The sequence below is a fragment of the Castanea sativa genome, chromosome 12, assembly GCF_040712315.1.
Source record: "Castanea sativa cultivar Marrone di Chiusa Pesio chromosome 12, ASM4071231v1".
NCBI classification, from domain to species: domain Eukaryota; kingdom Viridiplantae; phylum Streptophyta; class Magnoliopsida; order Fagales; family Fagaceae; genus Castanea; species Castanea sativa.
In genome coordinates, this window is record NC_134024.1 from 39,419,713 (window position 1) to 39,435,952 (window position 16,240).

A 16,240-nucleotide genomic window follows, 5' to 3' on the forward strand; every position below is an offset into this window, starting at 1 on the left:
GACATTACAATTGGGAAAATTTGTGATTTTAGTATTTTTAATATTACATCAATATAAAAATAATACTCCAATAAACTACTCACAATTTGCCACGTCAAAGTTGTGTCCAAAAAAAAATTATGTTTGTTGATACATAGTGATAGGCTGGTTCAACATATATGAGAACTATAAATAATACTATAAATCTTACATGGTAAGAGAGAGAAAAGGATATTACTTTTTGAAATACAGACATCATCTGTAATCTTCTTTTGACCACACTTTCATATTTATGTTGTTTTTTTATTTTTGGTCATAATTACTGAGGAAAAAAAAATAATGAATCTTTGTGAAAGTGGTATTAAAGTTGGGAGGAAATTTTGGTTAAACAAGTTGTGGGGTTAAAAGAACTAAAGAATATACTTCTTGTATTGGAGAACAGGAAAATGGGACTCCTAATCTCAAACACATACATACATATGACATATATAACCATAAACTACTTCATCTTGTTCCTGTTGCTCCTGTTTCACACCCAACTACCTATGCCAAGCTTTTTGTCTTTGGGTGTCCCAATCTAATTCAACTCAGTCTCCGACTCTTCCTTTCCACGCGCCTAGGCCTCTCAATTCTCAACTTTGCAAATATGCTGGGACTCCTCTCACTCTCCACACTTCACAATAATGCTATAAAGCTAGTGAGCTCTCAGAGCTTTGTATCAACCTCGGCCACAGCAACAAAGCCCACCTGCTTCGTCAGGTCTTCTTGTCTTTTCTCTCTCTTTTTATTTTCTTTCGCCTTTTACTTTCTTTCTTTTCAATGTCTTTTTTGTTTTGAAAACCTTCTTTTCAATGACTGTTGAATGAATTATCGCAATATTTCTCTTCTTTTTTTTTTCTCTCTCTCTCTCTATATATGTAACATACACACATCTGTGTGTACGTATCATTGCAGAAATTTGAGAGTGAAAATGTCGTCTGATACTCTTCCTCCTCCTCCTGAAAAGGGCATTGTTGTAAGCTCTCTCTCTCTCTCTGTATGTATGTATATATAATGAATGCATGAAATGGAGGTTGTTTTTTATTTATGTGAATGTGAATGTGAATGTGAATGTGAATGTGAATGTGAGACGTGCAGGTGGGGTGTGGTGGGGCGTCGGTGGATTTCTTGGCGGCAGTAGCAACCTATCCTACGCCTGATGACAAGATCAGAACCACCAACTTGAAGGTTCTCTTCTTCTTCTACTACTTTTTATTCTAGTATGTTATATGACTGATGAAATGTTCAATGTTATTTGATAAATTATCAATTGTCGCAAAAGTTTTAATTAGTTAGAAAATTACGAATTAATAATTTAACCAACGTTTTAACACTCTCTCTTAATAAGTGGAACTCAATTACCCAACACATTTTAAACTTTATAAGTGACGGTTAGAGCAAGGACAAGATTCAAACTCATGATCACCATAAATTATCGATTTTTAAATAGATGGAACGGTTTGAAAATAATAAATTTAATAATTTAGTCAATATTTCAACATAATTATTAATGTTTTTAGCTGTGCCTAGATCCTTTACAGTTCCATTTTTTTTTTCTGCAAATTATCTTTATTAGTGCCTTGCTTTGTTACCCACTATTGTTATTGGCTTCTGCTCACTCGCAAATTACTCAATTTACTACTCGAGATTAACTCACTTGAATGAATGAATGTGATTGATGTCACTTCAACAACTAATAAATACTTATCTAACTTAGCTTTTTATGATAACTGACATCAGTTTGTAAGACACTGTTGAAATAGTGAATTTTAATAAACTCATTAAATGGCAGCAGAATATATTATGTTATTATATTGTTCAATGAACACTAGAATCAATTTTGAGTGGAGTTGTGGTTTGCCTTTTTGTTAGAACCCCTTTTCCTCTCCCTTGTTTGTGTGTGCGTGTGTTTGTTTCTCAACAACAACAAAAAAAAAAAATCAATTTTGATGACTCACACCAGAGTGGGGATCCAATTAGAGAATGCCCATCTATGATCAATATCAGTAGCATAGTTAATAAAGAGTATTGGCAAATGATAGATAGATAGTATGGCAACATTATCACAATATAGAGATGTTATAATTATGTTTGGATGCATTGATTTGTTAGGTTCAAGGAGGTGGAAACGCAGGGAATGCTTTGACCTGTGCTGCTCGTTTGGGCTTAAAGCCCAGGCTAATTTCCAAGGTATCACCCCTTGCATGTTTCTCTTGTTCTACATGTTCATTTTCCAAATTTGCAGGGGACTGAAAAAGTTCAAAAGTATTTTATGACTGAGTATTTAAAATAATAATTTTTTTTAACCTGTTTGTCATTTTATAACCACTAGGTTGCAAATGACACTCAAGGCAGGGATATATTGGATGAGTTCAAAGCTGATGGTGTGGATACTTCTTTTATTGTGGTAAGCTTCAGATGATAAACCTACTTCTTAATCATTTTTTCTTTCTTATGATTTTCAATGCTGAAATTTCTCTTCATTAAGTATTGCTGCATTGTGTTAATTTCTTTATATAAAAAATTTATCTCTAAATATTTTTATGAAGCTTTATGATTTGAATAATCACGCTTATGGTAAATACCAAAAAAAAAAAAATTAAGACTTAGCCCCAAAATTTTAGGGTCAGCCGCTAGATTCTCAACAAATCAGTTAGGGTTGGCCATATATATTCTTTTCAGTCATTATATTCTATTTGAAGTTGGGCTTTATGTTGCACCCTTAATAGACTTGTCTTTTTTTACTACTATTAATATTATTTTTGGTCTTCCTCTTATCTTTTTTTCGTTTGCTTTACTTAAATCGACTCTCACTTTTTCTCAATGGTTAATTAATTACTCTTCTCTAAACACGGCTTGACCATCTCAAGTGACTTTCCCTAATCTTTTCATCAATAAGGGTAATTCCTATCTTGAAGTGAATTTCCTAGTTTTGAATCCAATCTTTCTCTAAATTTTCGCTTATAAATATCTTGCTTCTTTAACAATTCAACATTCAACACCATAGAGCGTAGCTAGTTTTATAGCAATCTTCTAAAATTTGCCCTTTAACTTAATAGGTATTCTACAATCACACAATACCCCTAATGCGATTCTCCACTTTATCTACCATGTTCTTATCTTATGATTCACATTCTTTTCAGTCTCTCCATTCTTATAAATTATTGATCCAAGATATTGAAGGTTCTCACTCCTTAGTATCTCTTGACCATCAAGTCTTACAAACCCCTTACTTTGTTTCTACTTTTACTAAACATATATTCTATGTACTCTATGTTAGTCCTACTTAACTGAAAGCCTTTAGATTCTAAAGCGTCTCACTAAATTTCTAACTTGACATTTACTTCTAATTTCACCCACCAAAACTTTACCATTTGCATAAAGCATACACCAAGGGACATCCTCTTGAATCGATTTAGCGAGCACGTCCATCACTTGTGCAAACAGATATGGACTAAATGTTGATCCTTGAAGCAAACTTATAGTGATAAAGTTTTCATTGCACTTGTGTACTTGTTTATGGATAGTGTGGTAGTCTAGTTTTATGCTTTTGTTCCATCAAGACTCAAACTAAGGTTTCTAGTGCTGTTAGCATCTTTACATGATACAAACCCTTTATGCAGGGCCCAAATGGAAATGTAAATAATGCAATTAGTTGCATGAGGTTCAGAAATCAATGAACAGTAAAAACTAGTCGCCACTAGATTTTAAGTAGTGACCAAAGGAGTGGAGAAATTGAAATATATGTTGTCCATAGAATCATAAAACTATCTTTTACAAAATGGATATGAGAACAATAATAATCAAGAACAGCAACAAGGGATGAATTCATTCGTGAGAAGTTAGATGTAGCAGTCATTGAGGGCAGGCTGAAATGTGATGTTCGTCAGACACATTTTTCTCTGAATCATAATTGAAGAATCATTAGTTAAAGTGAAACTCAATCATACTTTTGTCATGAGAAATTAAAATTAGAGTAGTTGCATCCTGCATACTTTAAAGTCCACAGAACACAAAAGAGATCCGGTTCATGGTGAAAGTGCTACAAGGACAACGAAGAAGACAAGCAGAACTTAAATTGGTTTTAATAATGAATATGATATGTGTGTCTTAACAGAAAACCATAGGGGCTTGAGGCAAACTTTAATGGCAGATAATTTTATACATCTAGGAGTGAGTTGATTTGACTTTGGCAACGGGTTAATGCAAAAAATAAGATGCATTGTCTGGTTGTAATGGGGTCACATCAACTTGACAAAATTTTCTTTTCAGCAGTAAAACATTTTCAAATATTATGTTTGTTTTTCTTCAGTACTCCATTATAGTAACTTCTTTGTGTAGTTTTGCACTTCTAGTTTTATTCTCCTTTTCTCTTCGCATTGATAGTAAAAGGCAGGAGATGGTAGATACTAAAACGAAGGAAATGAAGAAGTCGTCACATTTTCAAGGGCATAATTATTTAAAGGAATTGATACAGGATTCAAACGTTCAATATTGTAATCTGTGGGAGATAAATGCTATTCTTGATCATTGCTCACTCTCTCTCTTCTTTGCTTGCTTAAAATTTTGGGAGTTCAATTGGATTTGAATGTGTTTAGAGTTATATGAACCCTTCCCAAACCAGATGAATGTTGCTTGGAAATGTGGAGTTAGCACATTTGAAGTCTAATTGTCCATACTTGTGTTAAGATTGAAGATACAAAATATTAAATAACAATCTAACACAAATTTTGATGCTGAAACAACCAAGAATAATCAAAAAATAAAAAAGCAAAATTTAAATCATTGGAGATAGGTTGCATTCATATGCTTTCAAATACTGATAACTCAGCTTCCAACTGTATAGTTTCTTCTAAATGTAGATTCTCAACCTGTCAGCCTCTGATTGGTAATTTTACAAATTTATCCCAGTTTTTACACTGCAGAATTTCATGCTTGTATCTTATAGGTACACTCAATATTCAAGTACAGGAATTAAGAAAACTTGTTTCCATTTTCACTCTATTATTTGCCAATAGCGTTGCTCCGGTAGCTATATTGCAATTCTATGGATTTTTTTTTTGGAATTTGGCTTTGACAACTAAGGTTGAATTGCTATGTGATCTTATATATTTATGTTATACTCAATTTGCCTTGTTTCCAGGTTTCAGAACAGGGCAATTCACCGTTTACGTATGTCATTGTTGACAACCAAATGTGAGGGCCTTTTCTTTTACTCCGTCCTCTCTCTCTCTCTCTCTCTCTCTCTCTCTCTCTCTCTCTCTCAGCACAAGTGACCTCCTTTCCCACTTTGTTAACAATATGAAGGAGGAATTTTAATGCCTTTTTTTAAGGTTCAAGGATGGCCTGAAGAGAAGTTCTTGTTTACAAAATGATCTTGGTGTTTATCTTTCATCTTTAAGTGCTTTAAATTTGATGTAATGTGAACAGATTTGACAATAGCATCTGCTCAAGTTTCTTTTTAGAGATAAATTTTAAGGAAAAAAAAAATTATGGTTGTACTTGTTTTGAGATATGACCACCCTATCTCTTCTCTCTATTCCCTGACTTTCATCCTATTCAAGGCATTCTCCACTGGGGAAAAATCCTGCTAGAGACCTTATTGTACTAGTACATCTACTGTTTATGAGAAGATTCTTTTAGTAAATCACGTTTATGAAACATGACTCTCTTTTACTTCTAGTTAGGTGACCACTTCACACACTACTGTTACAGTGAAGACTTTGGGAATGCCAAACAGTACAATTTTTCCATTGGCAGCACTACATCAAAACTCATTTGTTATCTTATCAATGATTTGCTTTTCATTGGCTGAAATCATATATCATAATTAGAAATTTATGCTTTGAATCAATATAAATAGTGAACATTTAGAGTCTGTTGGGATTTTTTGTTTAATTGCCAGTTAATTAATCTTAAATGATATATTCAGGAAAACCCGTACTTGTATTCACACCCCAGGAAATCCTCCCATGGTACCAGATGACCTTTCTCGAGAAAATTTATTGTCTGCATTAGATGATGCAAGAATTGCCTATTTTGATGGAAGATTGCCTGAAACTGCTTTAGTTATTGCACAAGAGGTGATTTTCAATAGTATTTCTTCTAGTTTCTTTGATACTTCTAGTATTGAGCTAATATTGATTCTGCCGTTTGAAATTGTATGACTAAGAAAGCAATTCCACATTGTAAGTTATAAAATCTTTTTTTTTTTTTACTATCTCATCTTGATGATCTAAATGTTTCTTAATAATGTGTCCTTTTGGCTATCCTCCAATTTGGCTAAAGGCATCCATATATATCTGCATGTTCTGCTTTAGAAACTCTATTGATAATGTTGATTGCTAATTTCTTCCTCTTCTACTAACTATATTTTGCAATTAATGAAGATTCTGAGTATGAAATTCAATATTACTTCAAGTCAGGCATACTGAATCATTCCCCAATATTTTGTTAAGTCTTCATCTAGGGTAAACTTTTGTTTTGATTTCATCTGAAAACTCACAGCTCCAAGAACACCAACAGACCATGGGTACACTGGCAGCAGAGGGGGTGGAGTAAAAAGGAGGGAGGTGGCAGTTTGCACTAGATTTCATTGGAAAATTGACAATCATCAATTAAAGATATCATAACATTCTATCCTTGAATTCTAACACATATTTCCCATAACCAACATCAAGTCCAAATATAATAACCTGGATTATATGGTTTGTGTGTGGATTTTAATTGTGAAGGTGTTGCGCTGGTATGTGACATTGAGCATTTATAAGGATCCCCAATTGTGACCAAATTTTAAGGTATAGTGTAGTCGTGGCTTGCACTTTTCTTGGATCATGATAAATGGTATTGGAGCCAACCTAGTAATTCCATTTGGCTTGAGTGCAATGAAGAGCAATGCAAGCCTTGACAGAATTTCAGGAATTTAAGTGAAGGAGATTGTGATATCCTAGATTATATGGATTGTGTGGATTTGGTTTTTTTTTTTTTTTTTTTTTTGATAAATTTATTGTGTGGTGTGAAAGTGTTGCTTGTGCATACATTGAGTCCCATATCAAGAAATTTCTAGGTTGATCTTGGGGCTATATAAACAATTACAAAGGGTCCCTTTTGTGATTGTGACCAATCCTTTTAAGATATACCATAGAGGTGACTAACACTTTCCTTGGATCATGACCCAAACTTACACTTCTCACACCCCTTGTATCAATCAAAGCATTTAACTCAAAAAAGGGAGAAAAGAAAAAGACTTTTCTTTTTCAAATCTTAATAGTTAATAATTCCCAAAGCTCAATCATTGAGGCTCACATTCGCACCACAAGTCATCAACATCAACAAGCTTGGATATGAGGTTGACAATGTCTATGTGGTCAAGGTTGATCAAGTTGACAAGCTCATGATTGAGAGAGCCCAAGCAGCACTAGAGCCCAAATTGGATGGAGGTTTGAAGCTTCAAGATGTAGGATTCAACCTAATAGGTAGAGGAAGAGGGAGGGTCGAACCAGAGAAGACAGGCACCAAGTACAACCTGAATACATTTCCTACTATGTTGTTGCTGTTTTTTTTTTTTTTTCTCTCTTTGACAGCTCTTGGCATTAGGTAATGCAGTGTACTTATCTTCTCATATCATTTCATGAATTAGATGTGCATAAATATTAGAAATACAATTTTTCATCATGCAAATACTCCCACTGTTTATAATATTAACTAGCAAATAAGTAATCAATATTTATTGGATCTTTCCAGTGCAGGCTGTGCAAAAAAGTATACCTATTTTAATTGATGCAGAAAGAAAGAGGGAAGGGTTGGATGATCTCCTGAAATTAGCAGATTATGTCATATGCTCAGAAAAATTTCCAAAGGCAAGTTGACTATTCTTCAGAATTATCATTGATGGGAGGAACTTATGAATGGGGAGTCTTTGCATCAGCCAATTCATTGGCGTGCATAGATTTTAAGTTATACTAGCATTGCATCTTTGCGCAGATTTTCGAATAACAATTTAAGCCAACACAGATTTCTTGCCACATACTTACCTTCTTTTTTTTATATACACATACATACTTACACTCTATTTACAAAACATCCCCAATTAGGGATCTGTTTTTTTTTATTTGTACCTAAAGCATTTTTTCTGTAACCTCTAATACCATATGTATACATTATCAAATCTATCCATCTGTGGGGAAATATTTTTTGTTCAAGTTTCATCTTGATGTGATTATTATTATTTAGTACATTTGATCAAATTCAACGTGTTTGTTCTTCATATCAGATTTAGACATTATCAGATACTTTGGCCCGTAAGGATGGACTGTTTTATTTAAGAGGCATAATACACACACACACACACTATTTGCTGCTCTAGTATCCTTGGTAATATATATGGAACAATATTGAGGCTGCCTGTGTGACAGGCATGGACAGAGGCACCATCTCTTCCAAGTGCACTAGTTTCCATTCTGTTGAGATTGCCAAACATCAATTTTGTGATTGTGACCCTGGGTGAAGATGGATGCATAATGCTTGAGAGAAGTGTAAATGGTGAGTAAGCAATTGCACATTTTTCTTGTGAAGGAGAATGAAAAGCAAGCAGAGTCAGATGCTGTGTCTTAAAAATTCAAACCCTTTTTTTCTGTTTGATTTTCTTTATATATGCTTTTCATTGAAGTGTTTCTATGGCAGAGAGTTCTGGGACAGAAGAGATTGATGTAGATGTCTTATTGGAATCATTAAAGCAGCAGCAAAAGGATGAAAGCACAACCAGCCCAACATATATTTCATCGGTAAAATATATTCTATTGAACCTGAAAACTCTATTTTACTCTCTTATTATTAAGGCCTTGTTTATTGTATACCTCTATGTCTTAGCCGTAGTTCATTATAAGAGAGAGGTACAGTTGTGCAGCGTGAACTTTAACCAATTAATTTTTGTTTTGGTTTTGAAAAACTAATCCAGTATACAGAAGCCTTTGCTCAATTTAAAAAATGCTTGCACATGTGTAGCAAGCAATGATATAGACTGAGGACTTTCACCAGCCCTTTCTTCTTGTCCACCATGCCACCAGTAAACTCAATCAAAGCGCCATAGCTGTTACTTTCAGCCTATTGAGACCAAAGAACTATGCAGTTCTATGAATGATACTGTAATCTGGACTTGAAGGATCTACCTATAGTGAGTTTGTAATGTACCCATTGGGTGCATGTGTAACTTACCAAGAAAATAAAAGTAAAAAAACAAAAAAAATTTAAAAGCATGATTATAATTATATAAGTGCTTTCTTTTTTAATCACACCCTCAGAAATTCTGATAGTATTGAATATAGAGAAGCATTAGTCAGATAGAATTCTAGCAGGGTTTAGTGGAGGTAATGTGTATATATATGATACATCTTTACTGTTACATATTTTTCCTTTCAATTTTCCAGTCAGAGACAAGATTGAGAGCGAAAGGGATAGGGACACTATGTGGGAGATTATTTCTGGGAACGGCTGAGAAGATACCGCCATCAGAACTTATCGACACAACTGGTGCTGGGGATGCATTTATTGGAGCTGTTATTTATGGTAGGTGTAACCATTCAATCCATATGTTTTTTCGCTGTAGCCTCTGTCTCTGTAAATTCTCTTGCTTTTCAAGATGGTTTTCCCAGATCATTTGTCCTGAAGATTATTATCATTTTACATTCAATATCATCCAACAAATCACATTTGCCATGTCAAATCTGCTATCGTTTCAGATTTAAGACCACATATTTTAGAGTAAACTATACTAGGACTACTCCATATAGGCGGCATCAGTTGGATTTAGTTCACATTCGCGCTAGGATAAGAGCAAGACTTGGTTGATGATTATGATTATAAGCGTAGAAAGAATTTTATGCCAATGTGGATTAACTTCTGTTCCATGGGATAAGGTGTTCATCTCCTGGACTATTAGCCATCAACTCTGCTGACAATTCAGGCTACATTTTACCTTACTCGAAATAACTAGTCCTGACTTCCTTGACTGAATAAAAATTATTAGTTGATGCCTCAGCACTATTCAATGGTGAATATAAAAATAAATAAATAAGAGAAGCAGGATTCAATGTTTTCTTGACATCTCACCACTTAAGGACTATAGGCCTGCAATTTTCTAGCAACTTTGCCATAGTATCTTAATTACTAGATTAGTTTATTCACCATTAATAATAAGTCATCACTTTACAAAATTCCTTTCCAGTTTGTCTTGCAAAGCTTCATGCCTGCTGTCTTTCGCATATTTTTTTGTGGGTGGAAACATTGATGACATTCGTAATTATTCAATTTCCTTGTAGCTATATGTGCTGACATGCCACCAGAACAAATGTTGCCATTTGCAGCTCATGTGGTAAGTGGACTTTTTTCCAAGGGCCAACTTAACTTAACTGTGTTTATCTGGATGAAATGGGGAATTGAAAGAAAATTTTTTTGTGAATTTTGATGTGGTGATTGCAGGCAGCAGCAAACTGTAGAGCTTTGGGAGCTCGAACTGGTCTCCCATACCGCACAGATCCACGCCTGGCTTCTTTTCTAAAACAAAGTTCCCAAGTGATCACATCTTTGGCAAAGTAAATAAGAAGCATGAGAATGAGCATGCAAGATGGGCTCTTTTATCCCAGCTGTTAAAAGGGCTTCTACACGGTCCCTTGTTCAGTATAGATACATCTTGTAAAGTGATAAGTCACAACAAATTTCACAACTATTTGAAGTGGCATGTTGTAAATAGTGGATAACCTATATGAGAATTAATAACAACATGCTAACTCAACAGTTGTGCAATTTATTGTAATAACTTTTGTGTCTATAACCTTACTATTTATAAAGCAGTGACGAAGTGCCACTTTTAGTAGAGAGCAGCAGATTTGATTAATTGATTGCTTGTCACTGTGTTTGTTGATATTTAGCGATTACCTGCACTTTCTTAGTAATGATGATTCATTTATGGTCTTAAGAAGTGACGTCCCGAAATTCATCTGTTTTTGGGCCTCGTGTTTAGGATATATTGGTAGGGTACTTTTGGATTTAAAATGGGTAAACATAGCTGGAGTCATAAAAATATTGTTAGGAACATACAACCCTACTGGTTCTCTAGGCCTCAGAAGGTCTTGGGTTTGGAACTCTTAGCCAACCCTTAGCTATAATCTATTGTCTGATATGGCAAGCTGAATTTTCGTTAAGGCAAGTACCAAAATAACCAAGTTAATGAACACATGGGTAGAAGTCAATAAGCGTGATTACTTTTGCACGTTACACATATATTTGCTTCTTGAATGGGCAGAGAGGCACCTTACACATAAGCAATATTACTAACCACAAAAGGAAGGCTACCCAAAAAACAAAAGAAAAGGCCTTCCACTATGATCACATGTCCATTCCAAATAACCCTAAACAAGAACCTATGCATCAATGCCTACAGCCTACAACAAACTATCAGCCCTTGTGGGCAGCCTCCTGAAGAAACTCAAAGCTGGAGAAGGCATCTTGCTCCTAAACCTTGGAGGCCTCAGGACATACAACCCCCACAAAGCCACCACAACCCGAATTGGTACTGCATAGAATCCAACAGCAGCAATCAAGCAAGAGAACACAAATATGAATGTTGCCCTGGGGTCTCGCCAACTTAGCAAGTGTTGAAGACGTTCACCTTGTGTTGCCATATCACCAACAACGGTTTGAATCCTTCCTGCCACACTTCTTAGCCTATCATACCTCAACCGAACAACCTCAGCACTTCGACTCGTTGGGAATGAATCGAATTCCTCATCCAATTCATCAGGAAAAACACTCTCAGCATGAGAGAGCCTAGTATCCATGTGGGGTGGGTGACGAGGTCGGGACCTATATCGCCAAAGTCCCAAAAAGGCCATGTAGAGCAATACGCTAGGGATAATAAGCTCCGGAAATATGACAAGCAGTAGAAACAACACCAGAAACAGGGTTGAGTACACAGGCCTGTGCCAATTGCGCATTGCCTCCACCCAACGGCCCATGGCAACAATGCCAGACACAACATTCATCAGCCTGAAAAAGTTAGCCTTGCTCCTCCTCATGCTCCACATGTGGGAGTCATGATCAAGCATATACTCTACCACCTCTCGTCCCAGTGGTGGCTCTGACCGGCTAAGCCGGGATGACACTACATTCATAGCCTGGTACCTCAAACTCTCCAATTGATTCACACCCAGTGGCTGCACATAATGCATCTTTGGCAGCAATGGCATTGTGTACATGTGCAGCATATTGGCCATGTTAGCACATGAAAATCTCACTGCCAAATGCAGCTCCCCCATTTTCTTGACACCAGAAGGGTGCAACATCAGGAGAGGGTACGAATGAGTGTAAACTCTATCCGATTCTAGTGTTGACAATCGAATTCTAACTTTCCCAATACGGTTATCACGAATTCCAGCAATGTTACTTGTGTTCTTGTCGACCCGGGAATTATCAAACACCCCAATTGTGATCACGGTGCAGGGATCAAACACTTCCCATGTGTACTGCTCATTCCATTTGGGCGACAAGCTATCAACCACAGTGCGTGTCCTCACCCATTTCTGCCCATACTTTGCAACACAATAAGAATCCGTAGACCCTCCTTTCCCTTCCTTGATTTTGGTTGGCATAAGCCCAGTCGCACCCAAAATTCCTATTTCAAGCACACCAATGTGAGGCTTCCAAAGCTGCTTAGCCGTAGGCTTAACATCACTACTATACAATGTGGCCTCATCTAGCACATGGTAACCCCCATCAAGTGAAACCCGAAGATGAATCCTAGACCCAAATCTAGTCACCATCTTAGACTCCCCTGCATTACCAAGGTGGCTATCAAGATTAAACCACCTTGAAGTCACAGGCTTTTCATCATTTCTCCTTTCAATCGCCATTACAGGAAAAAGAACTCTGCCAACAACCTCATCCCGCCCCTGCGCAACACGATCCTCTACTGAAACCAACAAGTAATCCTCAAAAGGCTCAGCCACCACAAATATCATCTCATCATTCCAGTAAGGATTTGACAAGCTCCTATTTGGGCTAGCAGCCGCGATCCTAGTCCTCAAAACCTGATTTCCCACTTGGACTTTGGAAGAAAGCTCAGGAAACCTCATCACCGAAGACCCTTTCTCCCCTAAAACAATGTCTTGTGCTTCAATAACTGATACCCTCAAATACCAGAGCTTTGGGGAGAGATAAACCTTGGATTTAATAGAACACAAGCCATCAAGATGCACATTGGCTGCCTTAGAGTGCCACGCCTCTGCAAAAGCCTCATCTGCCTGAGTCCCAAACCATATTGAAAGCATGACCTCTCCAGCCTTAGCCTTTTCACCTTTCTTGTCTTCCATTCTATACCACTGTGGAGCCAATGGACTATCTGGTGGAACCCGCCGAGGAACCTCATTCAAATCAAACCAAACACGGCCCAAGTAGTCATCTTTATTGCTCTCCTTCACTAAAATCTCCGCCATTGATGACTGAATACTATCTTTGGAGAAAGCAAACACTTGGTCCCATTCAACATTATTCAAACTCACCCTCTTCGTGATTCCTCTATAGTTTCCAAGCTTCACTTCAGCCACCAACTCAGCCCCACCAAAAGGCACTGAAATTTCTCTGCCTTTCACTACTCTCACATACAGATACTGCACTTGCTCAACAAGATCATAGGTAGAGCTGGTTTTGTCTTTCTGTAAAGACTCACCTCCAAGTTGTGGCCGAGTCTCCTTGAGAGAAAACTCGCTTAACCCATTTGAGAATAGACTCACTCCACCACTTGAAACACTAGGAATTGTTGGACCAGGTCCTGTAGTGACCACCACAGGTTTCATCTCAGGGTTTTGCTCCAAAGACTTTGAATGTTGTGTCTGACTATGACTCTGCTGCGTTGGCTTGTTTTCTTGAACCTGACAAAGTTGTTGCTGTGCCGCCATGGCTGAACCTGAACTCAGTCCCTGAAGTTTCTTAGCTTTCTTTGAAAACCCAGAAGAAGTAGCAGAAGAGGCAATAACATTTTCTACTATTCCATTAGTAGCCCTTAAATCTTTAACCTCTTCTTTGACAGAAAGATAAAGTTTCAAGCTTATTTCACCTCTGATATGTGAAAACAAGCTTCTTTTGTCAAGGGTATAGAGCTGCGCCACTTCTTCACCTTGTTTGGAAATGCTGGAACCAGAGACTCTGACTTTCCCAAGAAAGTTTCTACTGTTGCTGGACCTTCTCTCGTTGAAGACATTGATCTCTACAGTTCTGTAAGGAAGGTCAGCTACATCTTTGACATGAAACACAAGCTTTTCGTTCCAAATGGGGTTTAAGTCTTTGTATTTGACTTGGGTTCGGAGCCTTTGGTTTTCAAACTCAACCTCTACAAATGGGGATGATGAACCTTCCCCATCTTTTGGCATTAGGTTGTGAGCTGCTACAACTTCAACTACTAGCTTTTCTTTGCTGTAGTTGGTGCTGTTATTCATGGCTGTTTTGGTAACAAGAATCTGAGAAATACAGAGAGAGAGAGAGAGAGAGGACAAAGTGAGAGGCTCAAGGAGGGAGAGCTTTAAAAGGCAGTGAAAACAGAGGAGCGTGCAGCAGAGTTTTATTGTACAGAGAAAGTTTTATAAGAGAGAATGTGAGTGAGAGAGTACGTACAATACACAGTCCACAATCTCAATTCTCAAGAATGTGTGAAGAGATTGGTGTGCACGCACCAATAACTACGTGAGAAATCTCTTTCACTGTTTGGATATGCTGGGACCCAACAACATTCTTTAACGTTAACTTACCTTGTAAAAACCAGGTTTAAAATTAACTAATTTGGTTGTGTAGATTGGTTCAAGAAGAGGGGTCAACTCAGATTGCTTGACCTTTTTTTCTTTTTCTTTTTCTTTTTTTTGTATAGGGTATTAATGTCCGGTTATGTCACATTCTCAATGATATATCATTATCACACATGATCAGTATAGATTAGAAACAAAAACAATTATGGTATACAGAAGAGTACCTGTTAAAAGATGGTACTTGGAATTCCTTTTTCATTCTCTCTCTCTCTTTCTCTCTAATTCATTAATTGTTGATGACGGTTGAGTTGTTTGAGTGCACAGTTTTACTTTTGCTGCTGCTTCTTCTTCTTGCTCCTCTCGCTGACTCTCACTGTCCTCTTATATTGATTACTGTGCGCCACCATTATTATGAGTTCCCCTTCGCAAAAATATCCAAATTCTTCATTTGTCCGTGTTTAAATCCATATATAGATACATGCACGATTGCATTAATTAAACGAAAATGTTAATCAGTACCGTGTGTTAACCAGCATTGTATAAACCAGCACCGTACGATGCTAATTAACATTTTCTCTCTCGTGTTTAACTTTAAAAAAAAAAAAAAACTGTCAAAAAAAATTGTTAAAAGAGATAAAACAAATATTACCAAAAACTGAAAAATTGTCAAAAATTTGAAAAGCTATACAAAAAATTACCTAAAATGTGTTGTTAACGAGCACCTTACGGTGCTCGTTAACACAACCCTTAATTAAAAGATGGCTTCCATAACTATTTGAGACTACTTATTTTCTCAACAACTATGAGTTCTGTGACTGTCAATACTTATTTATCTAATCAGGCAAAGGATACTAATAATCAAGTTATTCATTATTAAATTGAATTTCTGAATTCCTTTTATATATATATATATTATGTTTCTCCCATCTTTTAAGTTAAATGTCTTTTAATATCCATCCTTTCTATATAATATAAAATAAAGAGATTATCTTCAACTGAATTTAGAAATTTCTCAACAAAAAGAAAAAGAATTTAGAAAAAAATTTCTTAATATGGTAAGAGATAAAATCATCAACGTATATTTTTTGTTATATAAATTAATGAATTATGTAATATATATATATAAATAATTGTATAAATTACAATGTAATGTTTACAAGATAATATTGCTAGACAAGATTCCTGATAACACAATCAAGATGTTTAAGAATATAACTATAAAGTGAGACTTCATAAATTATTATAAAATTCGTATGTTTTTATTTAGATTAACAATCGTATTAAAAGTAGCGGTTGTTGTCTTACTCGTGACCCCAGACCAGAAAACGAACAAAAAAGAAGCTAGTTAGTGTTATTGCCACACAACCTAGTACCTACTAAGGCTACTATACATATAGCATACAAGATAGTGTTGCCATGGTCTGTCTGCTTCA

The 16,240-nt window shown here is 36.1% G+C and overlaps 2 protein-coding genes across 2 annotated transcripts; one reads left to right on the forward strand and one right to left on the reverse strand.

The window, feature by feature from the left end:
- Positions 1-487: 487 nt before the first annotated feature.
- LOC142618826 (uncharacterized) lies at positions 488-10,898 on the forward strand. Its single transcript, XM_075791859.1, has 13 exons — positions 488-738; positions 934-994; positions 1,117-1,206; positions 2,131-2,208; positions 2,351-2,425; positions 5,162-5,214; positions 5,951-6,101; positions 7,767-7,877; positions 8,433-8,559; positions 8,701-8,801; positions 9,444-9,582; positions 10,335-10,387; positions 10,495-10,898. Exons 1-13 carry the CDS (start codon positions 626-628, stop codon positions 10,609-10,611), a joined length of 1,269 nt encoding a protein of 422 aa, XP_075647974.1. The 5' UTR covers positions 488-625; the 3' UTR covers positions 10,612-10,898.
- Positions 10,899-11,290: 392 nt separating this feature from the next.
- LOC142619021 (multiple C2 domain and transmembrane region protein 10) lies at positions 11,291-14,546 on the reverse strand. Its single transcript, XM_075792093.1, has one exon. It carries the CDS (start codon positions 14,502-14,504, stop codon positions 11,457-11,459), a length of 3,048 nt encoding a protein of 1,015 aa, XP_075648208.1. The 5' UTR covers positions 14,505-14,546; the 3' UTR covers positions 11,291-11,456.
- Positions 14,547-16,240: the final 1,694 nt, after the last annotated feature.

Excerpts from the sequence above, each read along its gene's own strand:
- LOC142618826 (XM_075791859.1), top strand. The coding sequence starts at position 626 with ATGCTGGGACTCCTCTCACTCTCCACACTTCACAATAATGCTATAAAG. Across the intron at positions 739-933 it reads AAGCCCACCTGCTTCGTCAG|AAATTTGAGAGTGAAAATGT; the intron begins GTCTTCTTGTCT and ends GTATCATTGCAG. Across the intron at positions 8,802-9,443 it reads GCCCAACATATATTTCATCG|TCAGAGACAAGATTGAGAGC; the intron begins GTAAAATATATT and ends TCAATTTTCCAG.
- LOC142619021 (XM_075792093.1), bottom strand. The coding sequence starts at position 14,504 with ATGAATAACAGCACCAACTACAGCAAAGAAAAGCTAGTAGTTGAAGTT.